The 23,603-nt window shown below is 40.8% G+C and overlaps 1 protein-coding gene across 1 annotated transcript in view; it reads right to left on the reverse strand.

The window, feature by feature from the left end:
- RNF43 (ring finger protein 43) overlaps nt 1–21,173 on the reverse strand; it is a 58,424-nt gene extending 37,251 nt beyond the window's left edge. Inside the window, exon 1 of the mRNA XM_035559210.1 lies at nt 20,937–21,173. Coding sequence (XP_035415103.1) covers nt 20,937–21,173 — 237 coding nt within the window. The remainder of the gene's footprint in view (nt 1–20,936) is intronic.
- Between the last annotated feature and the right edge of the window lie 2,430 nt (nt 21,174–23,603).

The raw sequence follows: 23,603 nt of genomic DNA on the forward strand, positions 1-23,603 counted from the left end.
TATTATACCGATATCTGTCCTGCAAGAATGAGATGTGCATCAGTAAATGTGTGTCTTTTACTGTATATATACAGGTGTGTGTCTGTACATATATATCTTGTATCTATATCTGTATCTACATATACCTATCTTACAAAAACAAAATCCGAGGTTGAAAGTCAAGATGTGTAAAACAAATTGCCTACTTTAAAATTAGAATATTACTTTCACAAACATCTGGGAAACCTAAAGAAAAGCAGTCTGCATGAAAGGGTTCAATAATTAAAGCAAAAATAATAATAAAATATTTGTAGGTTGAAATTCTATGCCTGTACAAAAAAAAAACAGAAGTATTAAAACTACCAATCACCTTTCTGTGGTAGTGACAGCGACCTGGAGAGGCTAAGGGAAGTAAGAAAGGTAACAAAATTGGAGAAACACAGTATTAATAGGTGACTTCAACCATCACTATATAAGCAGGCAGAGCAAATGTATTGAGGTCTGATCAAAACACAGCTTTAGATATCTTCATCAACTTCTTTGTGGAGCACTTCAGGGAAACCTTCAAAGTAGACACTATCCTACGTAGTACACAGGGGTCTGGTTTAAGACAGAAATATCGAACATAAGTTCTGCAATGTATATATTTATGTATTAAAATTCTCCTCCTCATAGGAGAGAGAAAAAAAAAACAACACAACAAATCAAGCCATTAAAATTCTAAGAATAAGGAGAGTAGTTAGATGTTTCAGAAAGCAAATGAAAAGGTAAAATATTTCCAATGATTCTAGGTGATACAGAAATTATTTAGAGATCTATTACAGGCTTGGAGTAAATGTACACCATTGTGCAAAAGGTCCCTATATGGAACCCAAAAGTCCAACAGTGAACAATAAAGGAAAAGAGAATACCAGGAGGAAAAGGCAACCTTTGAGAAGTGGAACTTGCATCCAAATGCTAAAAACATAAATGACTATAATCCTGGCAAGTTAAGTACGCTGGTCAAAAGGGAACAACACGCTAGGGGCCTGCATACAAACGATAAAGCCTTTTTCAACACATCAGAAGAAGGAAGCCTATTAGTGAGTTTCTGTGGCTAACAAACAACATAGGGAATGAAAGATGCACTCAAAAAATATTTGCAAAAAAGCTAAATGAATTGTTTGCATCATGGTTCACTACACAGGAAGTCAGGAAGTTCCCATGCAGAGCATTTCAGCATATTCATAAATTACTTGGGAAACGGTAAATTAATGAGGTGACAAAATTTGCAGATGAAACAGTATTTTTTTGAACTATCCAATCTAAAGCTGATTGTGAGACTTGCATGAAGGATCTCAGGCTACTTGGTGTATGCTTTAATGAGCAAGAGCGTGCCAATGACTCCCCCCTCCTATGCCCACCTCCACCCTTGTTCCTGACCACATCCCCTGCTGTTTACCCTGTTTGAGCTTTGTTTAACTTACGAAAACCTCAGAAAAAGACCTAGCAAAAAATGTCTGTTTTCTGCAGTTTTAATGATTTGGACTGGTTTGGGAAAGGGTCTAATGAACACTGGAGACAGAACAAGAAAGTGAACAGTTACCACATGGAGAGTGGGCATGAGGGAAAGAAGCAGCTGGGGAAGAAACAGGGAAGAGCAAGTTTTCTTCCTTTCAGTAGCAAGGAGCTATCAGTTAGGATCAGCTCTACACAGAACTGCTGGTTGGATGGCCATGTGATAAAATGACAGGTGAAGTTCAGTATCAGTGCAAAGTGATGTGCCTGGGAAACAATCATGCCAATTTTAAGGACAAAATTGTAAGGTTTAAAATAGCTAATTAAACTCAGAAAAGTTCCTGGGATTATTCTGGAACATTTTCTGAAAACATCAGACACTACCCAAAAAAGCAAGTAGAGACTTACAGAAAAAGAGGACCAGGAAATATTGTCTGTGGTAAACTTACGGCTGAATGGTGTATTCGCTAATGGCCATCCTATCTCAAACCGGAAAAATATAACAGGAAAATGTACACAAGTGACAACAAGGTGTGGAATGGCTTTTGTGTAAGAGCCTAGAACGTTCCATCCAAACGAGGAATTTTATAAATTTTTTAATTTTGCAAAAAATAGAAACATAGAATAATTATTCATCATTCTTCATAATGCAAGGACAAAAGCAGGCATCCAAACCACAGCCAAGTCAAAGGTCAGAAGTAAACAAAAAGAAGACTTTGCACAGGCCTATATTCCCTGATCCTTCCCTGATGAAAGATGATGTGGAGGTGTAAAAGACCCAGCAAGCCATGTAGGTAAGATCCACCTGGGCTAACAACCCAGGTGGCCTGCATGTAATTTCCACCTCTGGTACTCCCAGAGCCATTTCCTGCTGGGATTTGGGAGGATACACCAACATTGATCTTTTTCTCCTACTGGGCACAGAGAAAAAAGAAGATGGTCTTGCCTGAAGATGATCTCAGAAAGCTGCAGCAAAACTACTCTGCCTATCCAGAGGTCATTTCAACTAAGAATCATTTCAGCTAATTTAAGCAGCTACCACATGTACCTATGTATGTAGCTCATGTACTGCTGAGCTAGCTGCCTCACCTTCCTTTAAAGACAATAGAAAAAGAAGTCATGTGAACTGTGAATGCACAGTTCACTTGCCCTGTAATAGCCGCCTATGTTGTATTAGATCAGTTGGCCCCAAGAAGTCCCTGTTCTCTGCAGTGACATTCCACAAAATGGATAAAACTCATCTGCATACAAGACAACATTCTGGAGCACATCTGTCTCGCAACATGGACTGGATTCACAGACCTCTCATTTTTCACTTCTGGGTAAAGACACCTTTGGTTTTATGTTCTCCAACAAATGTAAAAAAACTGTTCTTTTAAAACCAACAAAGCAGGTCACTTTCTACACAAAATTCTGACCCTAAGGAGATGATGACAAAATAATCAGTATATGAATGTAGGTATCCACGCTTCTCAGTGTGCTGATGGAAGAGGTTTAATATATCTAGTATGATAACAAACAACATAGAAGAACCTACAAGGAACGAAACTCTTGACTCAGGCTTTCATACTTCCTTTAAATCAGGCTGCAGGCTTTGATGTCAAATAATTAAACCAATCATGCAGTTTAGCAAGGCTGTGGTAATCACTCATATCTCTGTGGCAGGCCCTAAAAGCGGTGCAGCACGGTCATTCTGTCATCTGCCGTATGGTTTAGCTCATTCTCGTTAACCTCCCTTTTCAGCATGCTTGCACGGACGCTGCACACCTTGGAAGAATGAAGGTACAACACCATAAGCCGAACCTGGTTGGCTCCGGAGAATATATAAACGTTGACTGAACACTGTCCAAGTTAAGACTGAAATGGTATTACCAGGCAATAGGAAGAAAGAGAAGAGGCATTATCAACTTGACTTTTGCTCAATTATCCAAATTTACAACCTTGGTTTCTCATTTAATCCTGAACTTCCAGTCAATAATGGGTAAAAGTACATTTCATTCTTATTTTACTACACGGTAGCCATCTCCTCACTTCTTGATGAGATTGCATTACAGTTATCTAGGTATTTTGTTATCAGACAAGATCACTACAGAGAGCTCTGAGGATACAGAATGTAACTGAATACTTGATAAGCACATTTTAAGAAAGCATAGTAAATCTGGCTGCAAGAGACAAAATTGTTTCCTAGTTTGTTTAATATGGAGATCCAATTATTGTGCTTTAGTCATAAATTCCTTTATGGTTTGAATCACTTATAATCAAACCTATTTCTTTTTCTGTGTTGTTCTGCAGCAAGACAGAACAGTGGCAAAGATTGAGCTTTTAATATCTGGACTGAAGTTTTGAGAGGCTAAATGTTTTCAGCAAAAGAACTTTGAAAACCTAAAACAACCTCATTTCGCACCTCATTGTCTAATGATGTCAAATTTCCAGGTATCTTGTAAGCATGTCTGTTTACACAGGCTCCGTCTTTGGGCAGTGAGTTCAAAGGATCTAGTACTTTTTTCCATTTGATGATCTGAGGAGCTTTGAATGAATTGTCCGAGTTGACATAATGGTTAATCTGGGGCTCTATACGCTTGTGTATGTGGGCTGTACACCTAGATCTTAAATGAACAGAAGAGCGGAGGAAATAGGTCACTAGAGAAGACAATTACTAAAATGAAGGGGAAATGCACTGAGAGATGCTTATCTTCTTAAAACATGGTGGAAAACAAAGAAAAAAAATAAACACTGAAACTAGAGAAACCAAAGGATCAGCTTACATGTGAAATGACAGATATATTTTCCCTGTAAATATATTTGGAAGACAGTTGAGTTCCTGAAGTTATTGTGGAAGGCAAAACAGAACTGAATATCAGAGGTTGGACTCGGTGATCTTGGAGGTCTCTTCTAACCTAGATGATTCTGTGATTCTGTGATCAAAATTTAAAGATGAAAGCAATTGCTTTGAATCTCAGAACTCTCCCTCTCCACCACCGCTCACAAATGTCTTCTGTAAAGAGGTCAACACTAGACTCGACCAATTCAAACAAGCTATTTTCTCCTAGTAGATGGCATTTTTGTTTTAAAAACTGTATGATTTCTACATTGTAAGCTTTCATCACTGTGTCAGTTACAGATAAAATGACAGAAATTTCTTCAAAAGCTAGCTGAACACATCACTCAGATGGGCTTTGTATCAGCTGATCATAACAAGAAGAGTAACCTACAAAAAATGTCACAAACATTATATTTCAGTTAGTTTTTCACAATGTTTTTTTTTCATTTCCCAACTGAAGAGATAAAAGGAAATTTGGCAGAACAGCAAAGATGCACTTTCTTAATGAACTATTCACACAGGCATATCAGCCAGCCTTCAAACATTTATAGAGATGAACCTCTACACACTTAGGCATCTACAGATGAAGCAAGCATAAGGTGAAGAATAAACCAGAAGGGCACTGAATAGGCACATACATCATTCTGGTTTGTTCACCTTGTTTGAATCACTTCAGTGGAGTTCAGTTATTTAAATGGAACTGAAACAATATATATTAAGATCTACCTATTTAACTGGAAAAGTCAATCAAATGGAGAAACTCAGATTACTCCTGCAATTCTTCCACAAATATATAAAATAATCCTCAAAAAAATTAGTAACATTCCTTTTATTAGTTCTGAGCTTCACTTAGTTCTATTAATTTCAAAGAAAACAACTTCTTTCTGGCAATCTTGCTCTAGATAACACAAGGTCCTGTACTATCAAAAATAATGTCAAAAATAAGACCTGACACTAGCTCTGATGTCTTGGGCACACTGGAAATTATAGCATGACCAGATATAACGTCAGAGACACCAATATGAATCAAAAATGAAGAGCTCAGAAAATACTCAAAGGACTTGTTCCCTTGAAAGCACCGACTCTGAAAGGAACCAAAGGTGGATGAAAGGACAGCATCATGCCAAATGAACAAATGAACGTACACTGCCAGTGTGATATCATGGTCAGAAGGTCAACTGTAACCCTCTATAACAAGTTAGACAGGTGAGATTTAAGATCACAGGAGTGGCCGTACTGGCTCAAATGAAAGTTCCACCTCCCTTTGCCAAGGGCTGATACTAGATGCCTAGAGAAAAGGACACGTAATGGGCACACACAAATAGCGACGTTACTGTGAAAACTCTTCCCCATCTGGAGACTCATGGCTCAGACACATGATATTTAATCACTTCAGACAGATTTTTCTTTGAGACATACTGCTTCTAAACAGCACTGATGTGATTATTACTGGTATTAAATGCCTAATTTTGCCATCCCACTTACAAAGAAGAAACTGGAAGGGAAAAAAAGACTGAGGACTAGAATTTTCTAAATGCAGACCTGCAGTATCAAAATGATCGTATTACTTGAGAACTGAAACTCCCCCAAATGAACCTCCCACAATTGTAAACTTCTGAGATACCTTGAAAATGAAACATGATTGCTTCTTAAGAAGACCTCTGCAATACATGCTTAACATATTCCAAAGCCACCGACTGGTTTGTATGGCCAAGGGATGAGAAGACTGTTGCTACCTTCTGCAGACAAACAATGTGATCTTTCCACCAGGACACAGACAACATAAAAATCTTCCTGACTTCCCTTCAGATCTGTGCTAACATAAAAATGACAAAAACACCATCCCACATGGTCAAAAGTATCACTTAGCAGCTTTCACTTAGGTTCTTCAGGACTCTTTAAGTTCTACATAAACTTCAGAGAAGCATAGGAATATTCTCGCATCATTCACACAACATCTACAGTTATTCAGCCCACCTACCTAGATCCATGCTCACAAAAATGCTTAACTTGAGTTTATATGCTATTAAAAATCTCTCAAAGTTCTTAACATAGTCAACACAATTAAATAAACATAAGAAAGTTTGCCTTCGTGGAAACACCAGACTTCTCAATACCAGCATTCATCTTGTTTACTCAAATCAGTATGAACATCCACAACTACTGCTGATTTCATTCCACTTTTTTTCCCTCACGTCATAGATCATGGCAGAAGGGCCAGATTACTGGTGTGGGAAAAAAAAATAAAAAAAAGTTTACCATCATTAAGTAGTCTTCTTTGAGATCACATCATCAATATGCATATATTCAGTACAGTAAGCTTGGATATACAGTTCAGTGTGGGCCTGCAACTTGTCCCAACCACAAGATCTCAGTGGAAATGGAGAAAGCAATCAGTGTGGATTTGCAATACACATCTCAAAACAGCCCAATTACTATCAAGTTATCTTCTTTTCTTCTTCAAATGACAGTCCACATACATATTCAAAAGGTGAGTAACTCCAAACAATAATTCCCCATCTGTCTCTCCCCACAGGTAAGTGGGGAGGGGCATCTCAAGCATTTTAGAGTAGTCTGCAAACCACAAGCTGCCTAATTTGGCATAATTCCTAGAAGCATCTGCAATGGTATAGAGATTAATTGAACGCCACATGACAGTTCTGCAGATGTCAAGAATGGAGATATCCTCTAGAGAAGCTACTGTACAACTTGACCTTTGATGGAACTTACTGATGGCCAGAGGCACAAACACTTAGGCAGTATCGTAACATCTCCTGATACAATATGTTATGCAATTACCAGTATCACTGTACCTCTTTATCTCCCAGTTCATGACACAACTGAATAGAGGCCACCTGACAGGTTTAGCTCTCTGTAGACAGAAAAGTGATGGTCTGTTTGACATCAGATGTCCGAAGAGACATGCCACTGTCCCTGCTGGTCCGGGGTTCACTGGCAGGAAAAGAAGAGTTATTTTCTGGCTCCAGTGAAACTTCTATATGACCTCAGGAAAGTATATGAGAAACCTTATCTTGGGAGAGGGAAAAAAGACACTCGATGTTAGACATTTAGCATGTGGGTCTTTCTTGCCCTCTGGCAGAACCTCTTGCTACCAGAAAAGTTACATTTAAGAACACTATTAGAGTAATGAGCAAGCTGCCACAGGTTCACGTTATTGCCCCGTCTGGATTGTGAGACCCTGCATAAGATTCCATGCTAGAATAGAGGCTAACACTTTTTTAGCAAAGCTCCATACATAATTTGAGGACCCAAGGGCCAAAGAAAACTGAAAATCCCTCAGATGGACAGAAATGATTGCTCAGGTATCTGCACTGATATAATTAATAAATTACTGCTCATTAGTCAGAGAAATTTGCAAGTGAAAAAAATGGAAAATCAACTCAGTACCTCTGGAATGATAAATTCAGCCTTCTTTAGAAGACTGTACAGATTTGAAGACTGTAAGAATAATTCCTTTTCCCACTCGTCATGTGTGTGTCCTTTTCAGACAGAACTCATGAAATCAGATCTGTCAGAAGAGGCTTATTGTGGCTGCAACTGGATGCTTATCATCCCCTGTCCTAGAGCAGCAATACCTTGGAAAAACTATACACACATCTGTACTGTCACAGCAATAATGCAGCCCATGCCATTGTTTTTCTTAAGCACTTCTGATTTGCTTATTGCTGTACTATAAAGTAGTAAGAATGGTCATAGTAGGTATGACCAAAAGCCCACTGAGCCCAGTACTCTGCAGTCAGCAATATTAGTAATTGGTGCCTAAAGGAAAAGATGAGAGTAGGGAAGGTTTAGAATAACTTTCCTCCCTTTGTGTTCAGACTTTTTCAACTTTACGGCCTTTTCAACAGTACAGGAAAAAAGAAGGTGTGGGGAGCTGGGGGTCGGCTTTTTCTCACAGGTAACTAGTGATAGGACTAGAGGGAATGGCCTCAAGTTGCACCTGGGGAGGTTTAGGTTGGAAATGAGGAGACATTTCTTCTCAGAAAGAGCAGTCAGGCATTGGAATGGGTTGCCCAGGGAGGTGGTGGAGTCACCGTCCCTGGGGGTGTTCAAGGAAAGGTTGGACATGGTGCTTAGGGACATGGTTTACTGGGTGACATTGGTGGTAGGGGGACAGTTGGACCAGATGATCTTGGAGGGCTTTTCCAACCCTAATGATTCTATGATCACACCGATAACTCTGGCTTTAGCATTTCCTCAGCCCATGCCAGTCAGCCTGAAGTGTGCAGGATGACCACTAAAGCATGTTGCCTTGTCTTGCAGTAGGTTTTCAGGGGAAGAAGGATTAGACAAAAATCAACTATTACTTCAGATCACAAAACCAAGAATTCAAGAAACACGATGGCCTGTAGACAATAGAGCCAGAACTTCATCCAATGAAAAGGAATCAATCTTGCAAAACCCTAGCTTCTGCAAGCTGTCCCTTCAGACGTTATTCCACATTTTTCACTTCTAGTCTGTTGGCTAAAGTGACTTTCTAACATTGACATATTCAGCATCCATGATAGCTGAGTTACCACCAGACACACTGGATTCCCTAGCTCCATGGCTTCCAACAGAAAGGATGGGAGCTCAGAATACCTTGATTACTTGAACATGAAGACCTTAACATAAAAGTGGTACAGCTGGCAAGCGTTTGAAACTATTTTTGACTTCAACACAGTGACTGGTCTTTGTGGTGACCAAATACCTGATGTTCTTGGATTACTGTGATTCACTCCCTAGGCAAGGAGAGAAGTATTTACAACAGCCCCGTAAAAAAACAAAAACAAAAACAAAAAAAACCCTTTCCTCTAAAATGTAGAGAGGCTCTTATTTCAGCCACAGGAATATCTGACTGTTATTGAGATATGGTTATTATAAAGGGAACCCCACAAGAGCATGTACACTACCCGAACACTCTGGTAGGTATTGAAGATGCAGGCTCTGTTGTCTACAATATACACGAAACACTGAGAACTTGAGGAGGGATGAACACATGCAGTGCTGCCTACAGAGCTAGCTAGCGAGCAGTCTCCTGCTACAACAATATCTTGTGACAGAGGTCCTTGAAAAGGGCAGGAAGCTGCAAAATTAAACAGTGTACATCTGCTTCTTGCTCCCTAGCACTGGCTGGGCTGATCATCTCTGCTCCAAAGCAGGGTAAGAAGGCTGATATCAATGGGAGAAACAGAAGGATGAAGTAAGCCTTCCTGATGGTATCCTGATATATGCCCAGGATGATAGGAAGGCCAAAGTGCCAAGGGCATCAAATGAAGCTTAAAAGCACCAGTTGAAAGCCATGTGTTGAGGCCATTTGCAACAATGGTTCCCAAGGAACTATACGGTGCTTTTTGCAATTTTTGATAGCTGATCCTTGTCTTCATTACTTCAATCTACTGAATGTATTAGAAAGCTCTAAAATATTACCAAGCACTCAGCTCCCGTGTGCTTTATAAATGTATAGGATGGCATGGCTACCATCACTTATGCCTGCAGAACAATATTCATCAGCTTCTTCCACTGTGAAAATGTGCCAGGTATTCTTACCATCTGCTTCCTATCTTCTAATAATTATTTAGTCAGTATTCTCCTTTCAACCCTTAATTTCCTTAAAAGCCTTTAATGGGGGCATTTTGGAATTTCACCTGAACCTATCAAACTGTCCGCTTACTTATTATACTCTACATTATAGTTACTGACAACTTACTCCATGTGGATTTTACAGTACTGGGCTTTTCCAGATGACTTGGGGCCAGTAGAAAAACTGGTATCGCATCAGCTGCCTTCCAGTTATTTTAAATATGAGTTTGTTAACATAGTTAATAGTTCAACTATTTCATCCTCCACAACTGTTGGGTCAATACCACCTGATCCTGGTGACTGATAATGCTAATTTTGTCTATCTACATCATTATCTTATCTACAGACACTTCAGCCTGAGACAGATGAAAGAACAAAAAATATTGTATTCATTTTTCTGATATCAATTTGGCTGCCCTGAGTGCATCTTTTATACTTCAATTTTGTATAGTTCCTACAGATTGTCTGGCAAGCTTTCTGCTTCTGATGTGACTAAAGAGAATCTATTATTAATTATTCTATCCTTTGCGGAGTTTCTGTTCTCCTAATTCTTTTCATTATGTTTTAAACATATTTTAGCTTGTTAGTATGTATGATCCCTCCTCTTTTTCTCATTTTACCACGATCTTTGCTTTTTCAGGATGCTTTCATGTACTTTCTTTTACCCTTATGCTTAGGTATGTAGGTCTCATTTTATCTTTTTTTGTTAAGTATTTCTTCAGAAGTACATTTGATCTTAATTCCTTCCTACTGTAGTGTCCTTATGTATCTTCAAATCAGCTGTGAGGATATAACTCTAAGTTGCCTTCTTACATTCTCTTTTAATAAGCTTACTCAGTTTTATGTAGCCCCTCTTTCTGAATTAAAAAAGTTAAAACTGTGGAAGACTTTTTGGCTTCTCTCTCCTACTCCTTGCAGGTACAAAATACATTACCATCACCATCACAGAGCACCTTTCAAAAGATGATTTTTGAATGAGGTCCTGGAAAAGGCCATGGCAAGCATGCTCCTCTCCTTGGTTCCCTGGCTAGCAGCTCCCTGAATGACAATGGCTGTAATTGAAGCTTCCCCTTACTGCTGCATTTCCTGCTCTTTGATCTTCCTCAGCCTACCGAAGTCAGTGCCATAGGTTGGCTGACTGCTGTACAGTGTCATGTGGATGCAAGATGGTCCATCTGGGTGTCTTCAGCAAAAGGAAGCTATGACTGGTTTTCTTAGGGAAGACTCAGCAGGAACCTTCCCCATGGGCATTCCCTAGTGTTTGGTTTATGGGAAAAGCAACCACAAAACAGGCAGTCAGAGGGGAGCATGAAAGCATGGGCTAGCACCAACTCAAGCCATTACTAGGTGCAACCATCAGAAATGGCATATGGTGGTTCCTCAAGCAAGAACCCACAGAAATAATTTTGATAATCTTTTCTAACACAGGGCTTACAGGAGCTGCATGTTTCCCAGGGAAGGGGTGGCATCACCGTCCCTTGAGATGTTTAAGGAAAGGTTGGACCTGGTGCTTAAGGACATGGTTTAGTGGGTGACATTGGTGGTAGGGTGATGGTTGGACCAGATGAACTTGAAGATCTTTTCCAACCTTAATGATTCTATGATTCATCCATCACCCAAACAAATCAGACTACAACTACCTGCATCTCTCATGAAGGTGTACTTTGTACAAAGTTTACAAATAACAGCTTTTGGTGCAGCAATCTTCCTCATCAGAGACAAAACAGATGTCAAAAGTACTCTGGAGGAGACAGCAGAAAAAAAAATAACAACTGCAAAAGAACAGATGATCACAGAGAAGAAATGAAGAAAGCAAACTGTCCCAGGCAAATGACGCCAGGCAACAGCAATTTTATGTACTGGTGGTGATCATGGAGAACACATACAGAAAAATAACAAAAAACATTGTTCTGTCCAGAAAGTAGGATGAAAATGTAAGGGGCAAAGATAAAAGAAAATACTCCAGAAAGCAGATGAGTAGGGAGAAAAAAAAAAAAAAAAAAAAAAAAAAACTTCTGAAACTATATGACCTGAGGTGGTTTTAAGCTAACTTGCTAAGCAGTAACTTCTGATACAAATTGTGATCCAGGAAGTTACAGAAATTGCCACGGTGCACACTTTGTTATTTGACTTTCATATCCTTAAAGATTTTTGCTATATTTAAACATTCAGGAAACAATATTAACATTTTACCTATGATCCTGAACAAAAACAAACCAATGAAAGAATCAATGTTCTTCATTCACTCGCTAGAATATCCTTCTCAAGTTCTCTCTTCTGTTCTACCATGTGGCAATCTCCCCAAATCCTTTTTTAGCCTGTGTCTTCACTGAAGCTGCTCTGCTCTACTATTGAACTTCAAGGCATTTGGAAGGAAAATGGCTTCACGTCTGCAAAAGCACTAGAATGCTATTCATTTTGCATATCTGAATGCAATCTTTCTCTGCTAGTTCCTGCAGTGATGCAGAAGTATCCCTTCTGCAGGGATCCACAGGCCAACCAAAGCAAAGCTACCTAGATGAACAAAGGTTCCATGGAACAACAGTTGCTGAAGTGCTTTTGAAGCAGATAGCTTAAATTCTATTTTTTCATGTAATCCTGAGCTAGAATTCACATACCCTTTGGCAAAACCATAGTAAATTCAATCCCTAAACTGCTTTATTTGCATTCTAAATTAACAGAGATCATAACTGAGCTTTGTATAAAAACTTTAAATTTGTTTCACAGAGTTTATGGCCAAAGAAAATAATTCAACTACGTAGTCAGAACTATCTGTATATGACAATCCATTACATTTATGCAACTGCCCTGACAGTGAGCAGAGTAATGCACCTTAGATTAACCAAGATGATCAGCGGAGACCAAATGACTGAACAAAAGAGAAATCAAAGGGCCACTAATGCCCTTAACTAGCCCCTTTAGGGCTAGGGAAGCGACAAGGTGAGAACACATCCGATGTTCTATGAGGATTATTCATGTCTCAAAATGCAAGAGAAGATGGTACACACCCAAAGTTTCTGATAATTTGAATGGGGTGGTGGTGGAAGAAAGTGTCTTCCACTTCAAATCTGGCAATCTTTTCTTTCTTGCGCATGGGAGTAACGCATACAGCCTACACATTTGTGAAACTATATTCTCTCTACTACCTACACTGGCCATATGTTTTAGTGTTTTGTTTTAAGGCAAGGCCAATCCCTGATGCTCCCCCAAAAAGGTGAAAAGGTCCCAAGTCTACTCTTGGCCAACTCTGCATGGGGGGAGCGAGAAAAGTTCCCTCCTGAGCCATGCAGGCATCAAGCCAGAAGCTCGGAAGCATGAGATTACAATTCCTTAGAATCACAGAATCATTAAGGTTGGAAAAGACCTTCAAGATCATCTGGTCCAACCATCATCCTACTACCAATGTCACCCACCAAACCGCTGTCCCTAAGCGCCAGGTCCAAATGCAGGCTGAAAGTGTTACAGGGAAATGAAAGGCAGTACAACACTTTATTTCTCTGATGACAGTGAAATACTGGAAAAACAGAGATATTTTTTAAAAAAATCACAGAACTCCAAGACAAGAGACCACCATGACCATCCAGGCCACTTATGCCTACTTCATACCCTTTCTTGCTGTCTGTATCTAATGTAATTTTAAAGACCTAGAATGGAAGGATAACCAAAATTTTGCCTGATAACTTGTTGTAACATTTAATTTTACTCACAGTGAAGAACATATCTGTTTTATCTAAAAAAATTGAGGTAATCAATTGTGTAACACTGGTTATTTAACTTTAGTTTTCAGCTACTAGATCAGGCTATGTCTTTGCTAAGCTGCTCTCACCCTCTCCTTGTAGGCAATCCTTTGTATAAATGGATACATATATACTGCAGTTTTCATTTTGCACTTTGAAAAAGCTGAAAATAGTTGAGTTCCTTAAGCATTACGTTTTGTAGGTGGGATCGTTTCTGTAGCTCTCCCTACAGTTTCTTTCAATACTTCCATATCCTTCTTAACACTTGGGTACCAGAAATAGGTAAAGCTCTCCAGAGAGACATTACTAACACTGAGTATAAAAGGAGAATAACTTTCATTATTTTCTTAGTATTTGCTTTTTGATGCACCCAAAGATAGCATTAAAACAGAAATGACAGCATAGGATTCATCTCTTTTCATCACTTACAGGCACAGCTATTTTGAAAGTTGATTATTTAGGTGAAAAGATTGCACTGATATTATGTCTTGGAAAAAAAAAAAAACAACAACAACTTAAATAAATCCTGTACTGAGATGGACTTCAATTCATCTGCAGGGTTGCTTAATTTGACAAGAAGATGACCAATGAAGTATGTGACACCAAGAAGGATGCAAAGTAACAAAACCCAGGCTTTGTAGTTGCTTTTTGTGAGATGACAAGAGAAAACACCCCAAATCTGAAAATGGAGCAACAACTTAAAAATACATATCTAAAACAACATATGCAACTAATACATTAATACTTCAAGTCTAAAGGGACTGGATGCAACTACTGAACATAGAGCAGCTTGCACCCTACAGGAAAAAACAAAACAAACAAACAAAACAACAAAACAACAAAAACATATAGCAGAAAAGCAAAAGTGATAAATACACACGTGGTTCAATATTTTACTGACATATGTACTTGTCTTTAGACATTTCACATCTACCTGTTTTAGAAATAAATTCCTAAACACGCCAAGAGGTTATGACTTGTCTAAGAAAGAACCAGTGGTAAAATCTGAATGTTGACTGCTTGAGTGCGCTCTACAACCCCATACTCTGAGTTTCAGCTTACAACTCAGCTTTGTTTATAAACCAAAATGTCATGTATTTGATTCTTGGCAACCCCTGCTACACAGATTTTATGATACTGAAGACAGTTGGACCTGAAGATCAAAGTTTTCCATTGTATTCATTTATTACTTTCTTCCTTTTAGGTTAAAACTTTCTTGTTTTCAGTTGGAATAAGACTTCGGGGGAAAGTCCACAGAAAGCTTTAATGCACCCTTGAGAGCTCTAAGCATAGAATAACACAGAGATACAATTGTAGTATATTGTGTTATATATAAAAATATGTAACACAATTTTTGTTTAAAATAAATTCTAATAAAACAGACCTCTCTTTGATCATGCAAAGCTTGCAAAGTTTGTATTACTTGGATAATTCTGAAAGCTTCCATTTAAAAAAATCATGAATTCACATGCAATTCAGTCTAGACTTTCATAATCTGCATGAAATGCCTACCAAACATTTAGCTTTATGGAGGCACAGGAAAAAAAAGAAATTTTCCCTTTTAACCTCACCCCTCCTGCCAGCTTATCTTTGGGAAATGTCCACTTGCTCCTTGGAGCTATTCCAGGAAGGGCGTGCATGGCCAGGAGTCCTGTGCTGACTGTCACTCAGCCCTGTTGACACAGCCTTCTGACCATGCAGCATTGCTCTGCTGCTCTTGGTTTTATTTCTGCTCCTTATGCCTGCTCCATGTAAATACCTGGGCCTCCAGATCCATGCCCTCTTTAGTACTGAAAATCTTCAGCTCAGGATGGGTCTTTGCCTCCATGGGTCCCCTACGGGGACAGGGGCCAGCAACAGACGGTACACCAGGGAGTATTTGAGAAACATTCTTGGTGGCAGAAGATTTCAGTTTTAAGCCCTTCAAACTCTTTCTTAAATGGAGAATAGCTTTTCATCAAGCATTTTCTGGATCAGGAAAGGGGAAAACACAAAATGCAAAGCTCTAACTCAGCCTCTGTGTATGCTCAAGAAAGGGATGGAAGCTCCTCTAGGAGCTTCCCAAGTGATGCCTCTAAGCTCAAATTTTTCTGGAGCTGATTCTAGCCGAGACTACCTACTCTGCATACGGATTTTAATGGCTCACCTTTCAAATAAACACCAATCCTATACTAATTCTAATTACTTATACTACACTAATCTATAGTGTATATTCGACTGTATGCTACCTTAATACTATATACCCAAATCTTACAAGGTCTGTTTGGCCCAAATAGTTTCTTGACCACTATCAACGTACTTTTGTTGGAGTACAATTGCCTTTTTAATTCCTTTTGACATTTCCTAAGACTATTTTTACTTTCTTGAGTAGTATTTATGCCACCTTGAAAGATACTTTTTTAAACTATAAGAGCCATTTGTTGCACTGTTTCACTTTACTGCAATTCCCAGTTCTAAAGGTTGCTGTCAGAGTTCTACTTTCTGGTACTCAGACAATGAATTTTATTATACTGCAGTCAGTATAAGTGGCTCAATTATTGCTAGCTTTTGAGTTAGTTCTTGCACATTATTCAACACTAAGTCAAGAATATCCTTCTGTGTACTCTAGTACTGGCTGTTCCAAGAGGCAGAAATTGCTTCTTTGAACTTACTCTTATTGTGCTATCTGACCAGTTTATTCACAGGTAATTTAAGTCCCCATTATCATTTGGTTAGACTTTCCCACTTCTTTGATCTCTGTCAACATTATGCACTCAACATCCTTTTGTTGATCCAGGAGCTGGTAGTATATAAGACTACTAATATATTTACTTTCTTATGGGTTGGGAGTGTAACCTTCTACGAGCAGTTAAGTAGGTGATTATAATTCCCCAGCAGCACTATGCATTGCAACACTGGAAACACTCCATTTCTGGGATGATCATGTTGAATTCACCATGCCAGTATGTAACTTCAAGGTAACTTCAATGGTTAATGGTCATTGCTGTTCAAAATGCACCGTGCTTCTTTTCTGACTTCATCTATAAATGATAATCAGCTTTTCGATTGTGTACAACACCTAAAAAAGCTTATGATTTAAGATCTAATTCTCACTTGTTCCACCCTAACTAGAAGGCTGACTTTAAAAACATTGTTTTTTAATAATTTATTTCTTTGGAGGGAGAGGAAAAGAGGATAATCCTTGCTCTGAGCACTTAGGGAGTTTGTTCTGTGCTGTCAAGATTTTTTCTGCAGTCATAAGCTAAAACAATGTGCTCAGTGGGTAAATGAAAGTTGACTTTCTCATGCAATCACCTAATTATGTAACTGCTAAGAGTATACGGAAATGAAACAAAGTATTGTGAGACTTGTGATAAAGTAAGACTTCTACTACCTCATTTTTTTTCCTGCATGTAGGCATGTAAAGTGATTGACCATCGGTTTGCCTTCTCTGTACTAAAGAGAGTAGTTAGAGTTTAGATATCTCTTTTCAAATATTGTTGTTTGGGACTTTTTCAAACTTTTAATATTATTTCCAAAAATACTAGCACCAGAACTAAAGAGAAAACTTCATTAATGATCCCAGCCACACCATACCTACTAGCAGTACCATCCTTTCCCTTGTATACAAGACTGAGGTTATATATACTCAAATAAAATAAATAAATAAATAAATAAATAAATGCTAGTGCTGTTTTATTTATGTATGCTTGTATATCCACTTTTCTAGAAAGCCTTTAATTAAGCGATGTGCTATTTCTCAAATAAAGTTTTTTTCTTCCACAATATTAAATTTGCATGTGAACTCTGTTGTGACTCGAATTGGACTGCAAATCTTGTATCTCCTTTTGTCAAGTCTCTAAATGTCTCTCTCCTTTTCTTTCCATGCATTTCCTTATTTTCCTATGTATCTTCAAAATAACATTGTGAACTCTCTCCAGTATCAAATGGAAACTGAGGCATTGGGTAAGAAGGAAAACAAGATTTACTCATCAAAAGTAAGCTAACAGAACAGCAAAATATCAAAAGCAGAGGTTGTAGAAATTGCATTAGCAATCATATTGAAGTGAGCTGATCTGGCACACAGCTACAGGAGTTGTGATTTGGAGGGCATGCTGAATCGTTAGCTGCTGCTGGATTTCCATCTAGCAGTAAGATCCAAATACATTCTTTACAGCCTACTTGTCTGAAAGGCTTGGTTCTTCCATTTTTAATACAGGGACTTTTTCTGGCTTCCCCGGGACTTTTTTTCAGAAGAAGTGCAGACTATTGCATGCAGTGAGCTCAACAGAGATCTAAACCTCCAGCCATCTGGAAACTGCCAGCTAGTACATATGCTACTTCTCGCTTGTTAAGCAATAGTTAATGCTTAGAGCATGTAATATCTGAGCAAGCTTGTGCTCTGAACAGGCTTGAAGACGATTCTGTAAGAAGTCTAAGGTGTTGGTTTTTGACCTATAAAGTCTGAAGTGGCACTGCCTACTTGAGAAATTCCTCTCCCTTTGCATCATCCGGCAGCAGCCCTGAGCCTCTGCAGCGCCAGAGGCAGAGCTGCTGGGCCCCAGCGGTGTCCCGATGGGCAAAAAGCAGAAAGGAAAACCCAGACATTTCCCAGAGAACTGGTGATGAGGCAAAGGGGGGGCGAGTGGGAATTTGGCATTTGGGTTATTTGGGAGGTAAGAAAGATAGTTTTAAAGTCACTAAAGAATGCGGCACTATGGTCAAAGTTAGTTTCTGTGGATGATCCTGGAGAACAAGTCAGGAAGAAGAGAGAAAAAGAAAATATTATGGTAGAAGTATGGTTGGTGAGACTCAATCACGGATATGCTGGATTTTCTATATAATTAGGAATGTATTTCTGAAAGTATATTTACCAAAACAACAGAAGAAACCTACAAGCTAAATAGAACTTTACTTGAATATAGGCCTAATCCTGTAGCACTTACCCTTAAGCAACCTCATTATCCTGCTGACCTAAGAGAACATTATCTTGAAAGCAGGACTGGACTACGCATTCACCTTTCCCAAGCTAAACTCTGCAGTTTGTGTTCTCATGTGATGCGTATGAGGACTGGCTGCATCTTACTGACTCCGACACAGCCAAGAAGGCCAATCCAAAACCAACGTAAAACTAGACTTCTTAGTTCATTAATTGTAAAGATGCCTAAATTACATATAAAGAAGCAATTATGAAGGTATGTGTGAACAGGCTGAAGTTTATTTACCTAAGAGTTCCAATGACATCAAAGTCAAGCACGTGGCCTGTAACGTTTTTGCAAGACTGGGATGTTGGCAACCACATGTAAAATGAAATTTTCCAATAGAGCATAATTCAGGTGTATTTAATACCGACTGTTTAAATGCATACTAAAAATAGTTCTTCCTACTAATTTCTTACTCATATTCTACCTTAGCAGTTATGGCTTCATTTCCCATTTGGTCTCAAGTTTTGACTTTCCAAAGGCAAGAACCCACTGAAGGCTCAGGACCCAAATATTGACATGACATTTAATATCACAAGTTTCATTATACAGTGGCATAATTAGAAACTACGCTGTAAGATACACAGGGTACTGGATGAGGTGGACTCGAGCCTTCCCAGAGCCCTGTGCCCAGCACCATGCAAACATCCTGCTGCAGCAGGCAGTTTGACCCCCCAGTCCCAACATCATGCGCTAATCCTGAAACCAGATCCAGATGTGCAAACCCTTCAAAACTGCACCCGAATTCAGCGGGATACAGAATAGGAACGATCACCTGTGCAAATCTAGCTGCAGGACCAGGGCCTAAAATCATATACAATGCAGGTCCGTGTCTGTTTACACAAACCGAGCAGATTAGGTTAGTGTTTCTGTAACCCTCTCCATTTTGAGGATGATTTTTAAAGAATGAAGTTCTGTAAACCCTACACTATTCATGGCTTAGTATTCAAAATGCCTCATTTGTTTGCACTGCAGGGTGGGCTTCAATGGCTGCACGTGACACAAAAATCACAGTTTGAATCACTGCATTTGGTTAGAAACATTCAAACATCATACAGAAGAGGTTATCACCTTTTCATTTCAAAAAGATCCATACTCTATACTTTGTGCTCAGTTGCAACACCACTGTAGTTTTTGTAAGGAATAAATATTGACTTTCCTGGACATTGCCTCACGACAGAACAGGACCTTGAGTACATTTGACTAAGATATTTTTTACCCTGGTAATATAACTTTATAACATAGCTTTCATTCCAGTTATCCGATTAGTTCAAAAGGCTTTGCAAACAGGATCTATAAACATCACAAATTATCTATTTTAATTTTCAGCCATGTGACTCTGTTTTAAAGCTGGCTCAATTGCATTTCTTTTCTTTTAAGACTATAAAAAACTTCTGATTTTAACTTAAATTTACAGGTTACAGCCTTAATTAAGATTCAGATTGCAACATACCACATTTGCAAAGTCAAGCCTGAAAAAAGCCATGCAAAAATTAGGGTTCAATATTAACATGGGTGATTTTGTCATTCTTGGTTTTCAAGAATAAAGCACATGATGAGCAAATTACCAACAGAAAAGAGAGAGTACACAAAGTCTCAGAAACTGATCTCAAAGCATATTGTAAACAGGAGATCAGCCTGTTCACTGAACAGCACAACTCTCAGTAGCATCTGTGTCTCACAGTGAGATGTTCGGATGCTCTCCCTTCTTAGAAAAGGTCAGAAACCAGCATGAATTTTGCTTACAAACATACATGGTGGTGGCACCGTACAGGAACCACTGGATGGGTAAAATGCAGCTTCCAGGTACAGGTGGTACTACAGGCAAGACTACAGCTAGAATGGTCAGTAATTCTGGGGGGCAACACCTGGACGTGTATTTTAGCTGTAACAGAACCCTAGCTTTTAGCAGAAGCGTGCACAGATTTCAGAAAGAAAAATAATCATGTTTTCTGTTAGATGTTTAGTGTCCCAACATGTGACTCAACACAGTCAGCTTTACACCATCAATTAAGATATGCAATAATCTTCCTGGGATCGATTGACCATATCCAAAATTAACATTAATACTAGCATGACTACATATGGTAGCAGAATGAAGAGGCAACCACTTACATAAGCACTTCTGCCTCAAAACACAGTGCAGGGTTGAAGAGCAGCAGCACAAAGAAACAAAACAAACAGGTGGACAGCTCACATGAAAAATACCTTGTTGCTCAGGTTATAAATGTGTAGTCAGGAAATCAAGCCAAATGCTTCAAGCTGGAAGCTGGTGCAGCAAGGAGAAAAAAGGGGGCAAGTATAGAAAGAGTGGGATCGTGAGATGGGCAGGGCTGGATAAAACAGAGCTGCTCTTACCTGAAGCAGTTTTCCTTCGGCTGGAGTAACCTCAGCGACATTTGCGAACTCTCCCTCCAGGATGATCGGCTCCACTTTCAGGGGGATCACCCTAATGATCGCCTTCTGTGCTGCCGACCTCTCAGACTCGACTGCCGCTGCCAGTGCCAGCCCTGTATGGCCAAGTCCTACCTGCAGGGTAGCCATGAGCAGCCAAGGCCAGAGGACAGCCAGCTGCAGCTGGGGGCCACCACTCATGCTACCAGCTGCAGCAGCGCGCTCCGGCCACACATACCGCTCCGAACGCGTCCTTGCCCTGCCAGCAGCTTCCAACAGCGGGTGCAGGGCGTGCAGCGCTGGCTCCTGGGGCGCGAGAAAATGGGGAGAGAGGGGCTCGGGCACCGGCCACTGCCAGCGCTGCTCACTGCGCAGCCCTCCTGCTTCTCGCCATCATCGTTTCTCTTCCTTGGTGCCACGTGCTCAAAGGCCGCTTGGAGCTGAAAAGCATACTTTAAACCAGAAAAAAAAAAAACACAAACAAAAACCCAACCACTGAAGTTATGAGTCCCTCCTCTAGAAGATGGATCCAGAAAGATCAGTAAAAGAGAATGAGCATGTCGCAAGCACGGGTTCAGTTCAGACACACAGGAATCTCCCGCAGCATTAAGAACTCGTCAGGTCCGCAGAGAGGAGGCACAGGGAGGTTCCTCCATGGACGCAACGTCCTGGTGTCTCCTTCCCAAGAGTTAGGAAGATCGTCAGGTTCAAAACATCCATCTCACATATGCTTGAGAGACACATCTTCTTGCCAGCAAGGCATCTCTTCCACAATATATGCTCATGCTCTTAAAGTTGAATGTTGTCTACAGTTACTAGTATCCTTCTTAAAAATTATGCAGGAGGTATTTCTTGCATTTGTGGTAAAAACAAAAGTTTGCTACTGTATTGTTCCCTTCCAAAGCGAATCAATCCCTTCCATCCTTCCTGTGCCAGAAATGCTTCATTCAGGCTTAGAGATCAGTTCTCGTTTTCGCCTAACAATCCAGGCTTGGTCTGACTTTGGGTGCAATTCCCAAGGATAACTATTGAAGTACGAAGCTTCTCTTCATAGTTTCAAGTTCCCAGGAGATTTTAAGAAGGCCCCAAAACATGCTAAAAGCTTAGACACCAAGCAAAGCAGGTATCAAGCAAAAAGTTACCGCATATCTTGTTTCCTTCACGCTACGAGTTCCGGTATGACCACTTCCAAGAAGATCCCAACTAAAGGCCCCACAAAATGAAAAAAAACATAAAGTTCCACGGTCTTCCCCAAAGTCACATGAAACGTATCGAGGAGTCTTCATAACTGGGAGACTTTACACAGGGGGTATGTGCAACCAAAAATTTAGAGCGATCACTCTGCTGTGAAGAGAAGAAGTGATTAAAAAAAAAATATCTGCAAACCTGTTAGGCAGCACGCCTGCTGCAACCCGCAGGGGCTGGGACAGATGGAAAGGCTTCTACAAATCCCAGAAAAAGTTACTTCCAGTAGCTTAAGGAAACCACGCGCGTCTGACGATGTTTGGTTCGGGTCTTCTTGCTCCTTTTTAGAAACGCAATCTGTTCTTAAAAATAAGGAACCCTTGAAAAAGAAGTCACGGAAGACAAGCCGCCTCACGCACATGCAGCAGGCAGGTAGGTGCGAGTGGCGCTCCGCAGCCCGACGGAGAATCCAGCGAGATCAAAGGGAGAAAATTACCGCAGACAGAAAGCTCCCGGGGCAGGCATGGCTGCAAGTGAAGCGTCCGCATGCAACCCACAGCCTCGGGAAAGAACCCGGCCCCCTGTCGGGAGAACTCCGGCGGACTACCCGGGGCTCCCTCCCCGCGCAGCCCGTGCGGGCACCGGCTCTAGGCGCGGCGCGGGGCGGCAGCCGAGGCACGGGCGGCGCGGCCGCGGCGAGCCCCGCGGGGCTGCTCGACCATGGCCGGGGGCGGCCGGATCCCGCGGCGGGCGCGGAGCCGCCTTCCTGCCGCAGCAGCGCCCGTGGGCGAGCGCCGGGCGCGGGAGGGCTGCGAGGCGGCCGCGGCTCCCGGCTCGCGGCTCCTACCTGCTGGCACAAAGTGAGGGTGGAGCAGCGCCGAGCGCCCGCCCCGGCCCCGGCCCCGCTCCCGGGCGCCCCCTCCCGCCCCGCCGGCCCGGCCCCGCCGGGCTCCCCGCGTTTCCCCCGGCCTTCCCCCCGCTGCCGCCCATCGAGAGGCAGCGGTAGCCCTTTTCTGGCCGCTGCTTGCTGCGAGGCTTCAGGTCAGGCTGATGTCAGAGGTCTGGAATTCAACTGTTATTCTCCTCTGACATCACCGAGAGGTGAATAATGCTGCAGGTCAGACCTATAACCTCGAAGTAAGGTTGCAACTGGAAATTTGTGAACGGGCGCGCGGTGGAGTGGTGCTCGAGGAGGGCACTCGGACACGAACGTGAAAACAATGCCCGGCCTGCAGAAGGCGTATGATCCGGGCAGGAGTTGCCAGGATTCGCCGTTGTTCCTGGTGCTCACGAAAAAGCACCTTCAAGAAAGCGGAGATTAATGAACTTTTTTTTTGGGTGGTGTTGTTACGCGTACAGCTAAACTAATCCCTGGAGTAACTCCTTGAAAGTAGAAGGTTACACAAAGAAGAATTGCTCCGCTTTTAAAAACAAGAACGTGGTTGC

This window comes from Cygnus atratus, chromosome 20, assembly GCF_013377495.2.
Source record: "Cygnus atratus isolate AKBS03 ecotype Queensland, Australia chromosome 20, CAtr_DNAZoo_HiC_assembly, whole genome shotgun sequence".
NCBI classification, from domain to species: domain Eukaryota; kingdom Metazoa; phylum Chordata; class Aves; order Anseriformes; family Anatidae; genus Cygnus; species Cygnus atratus.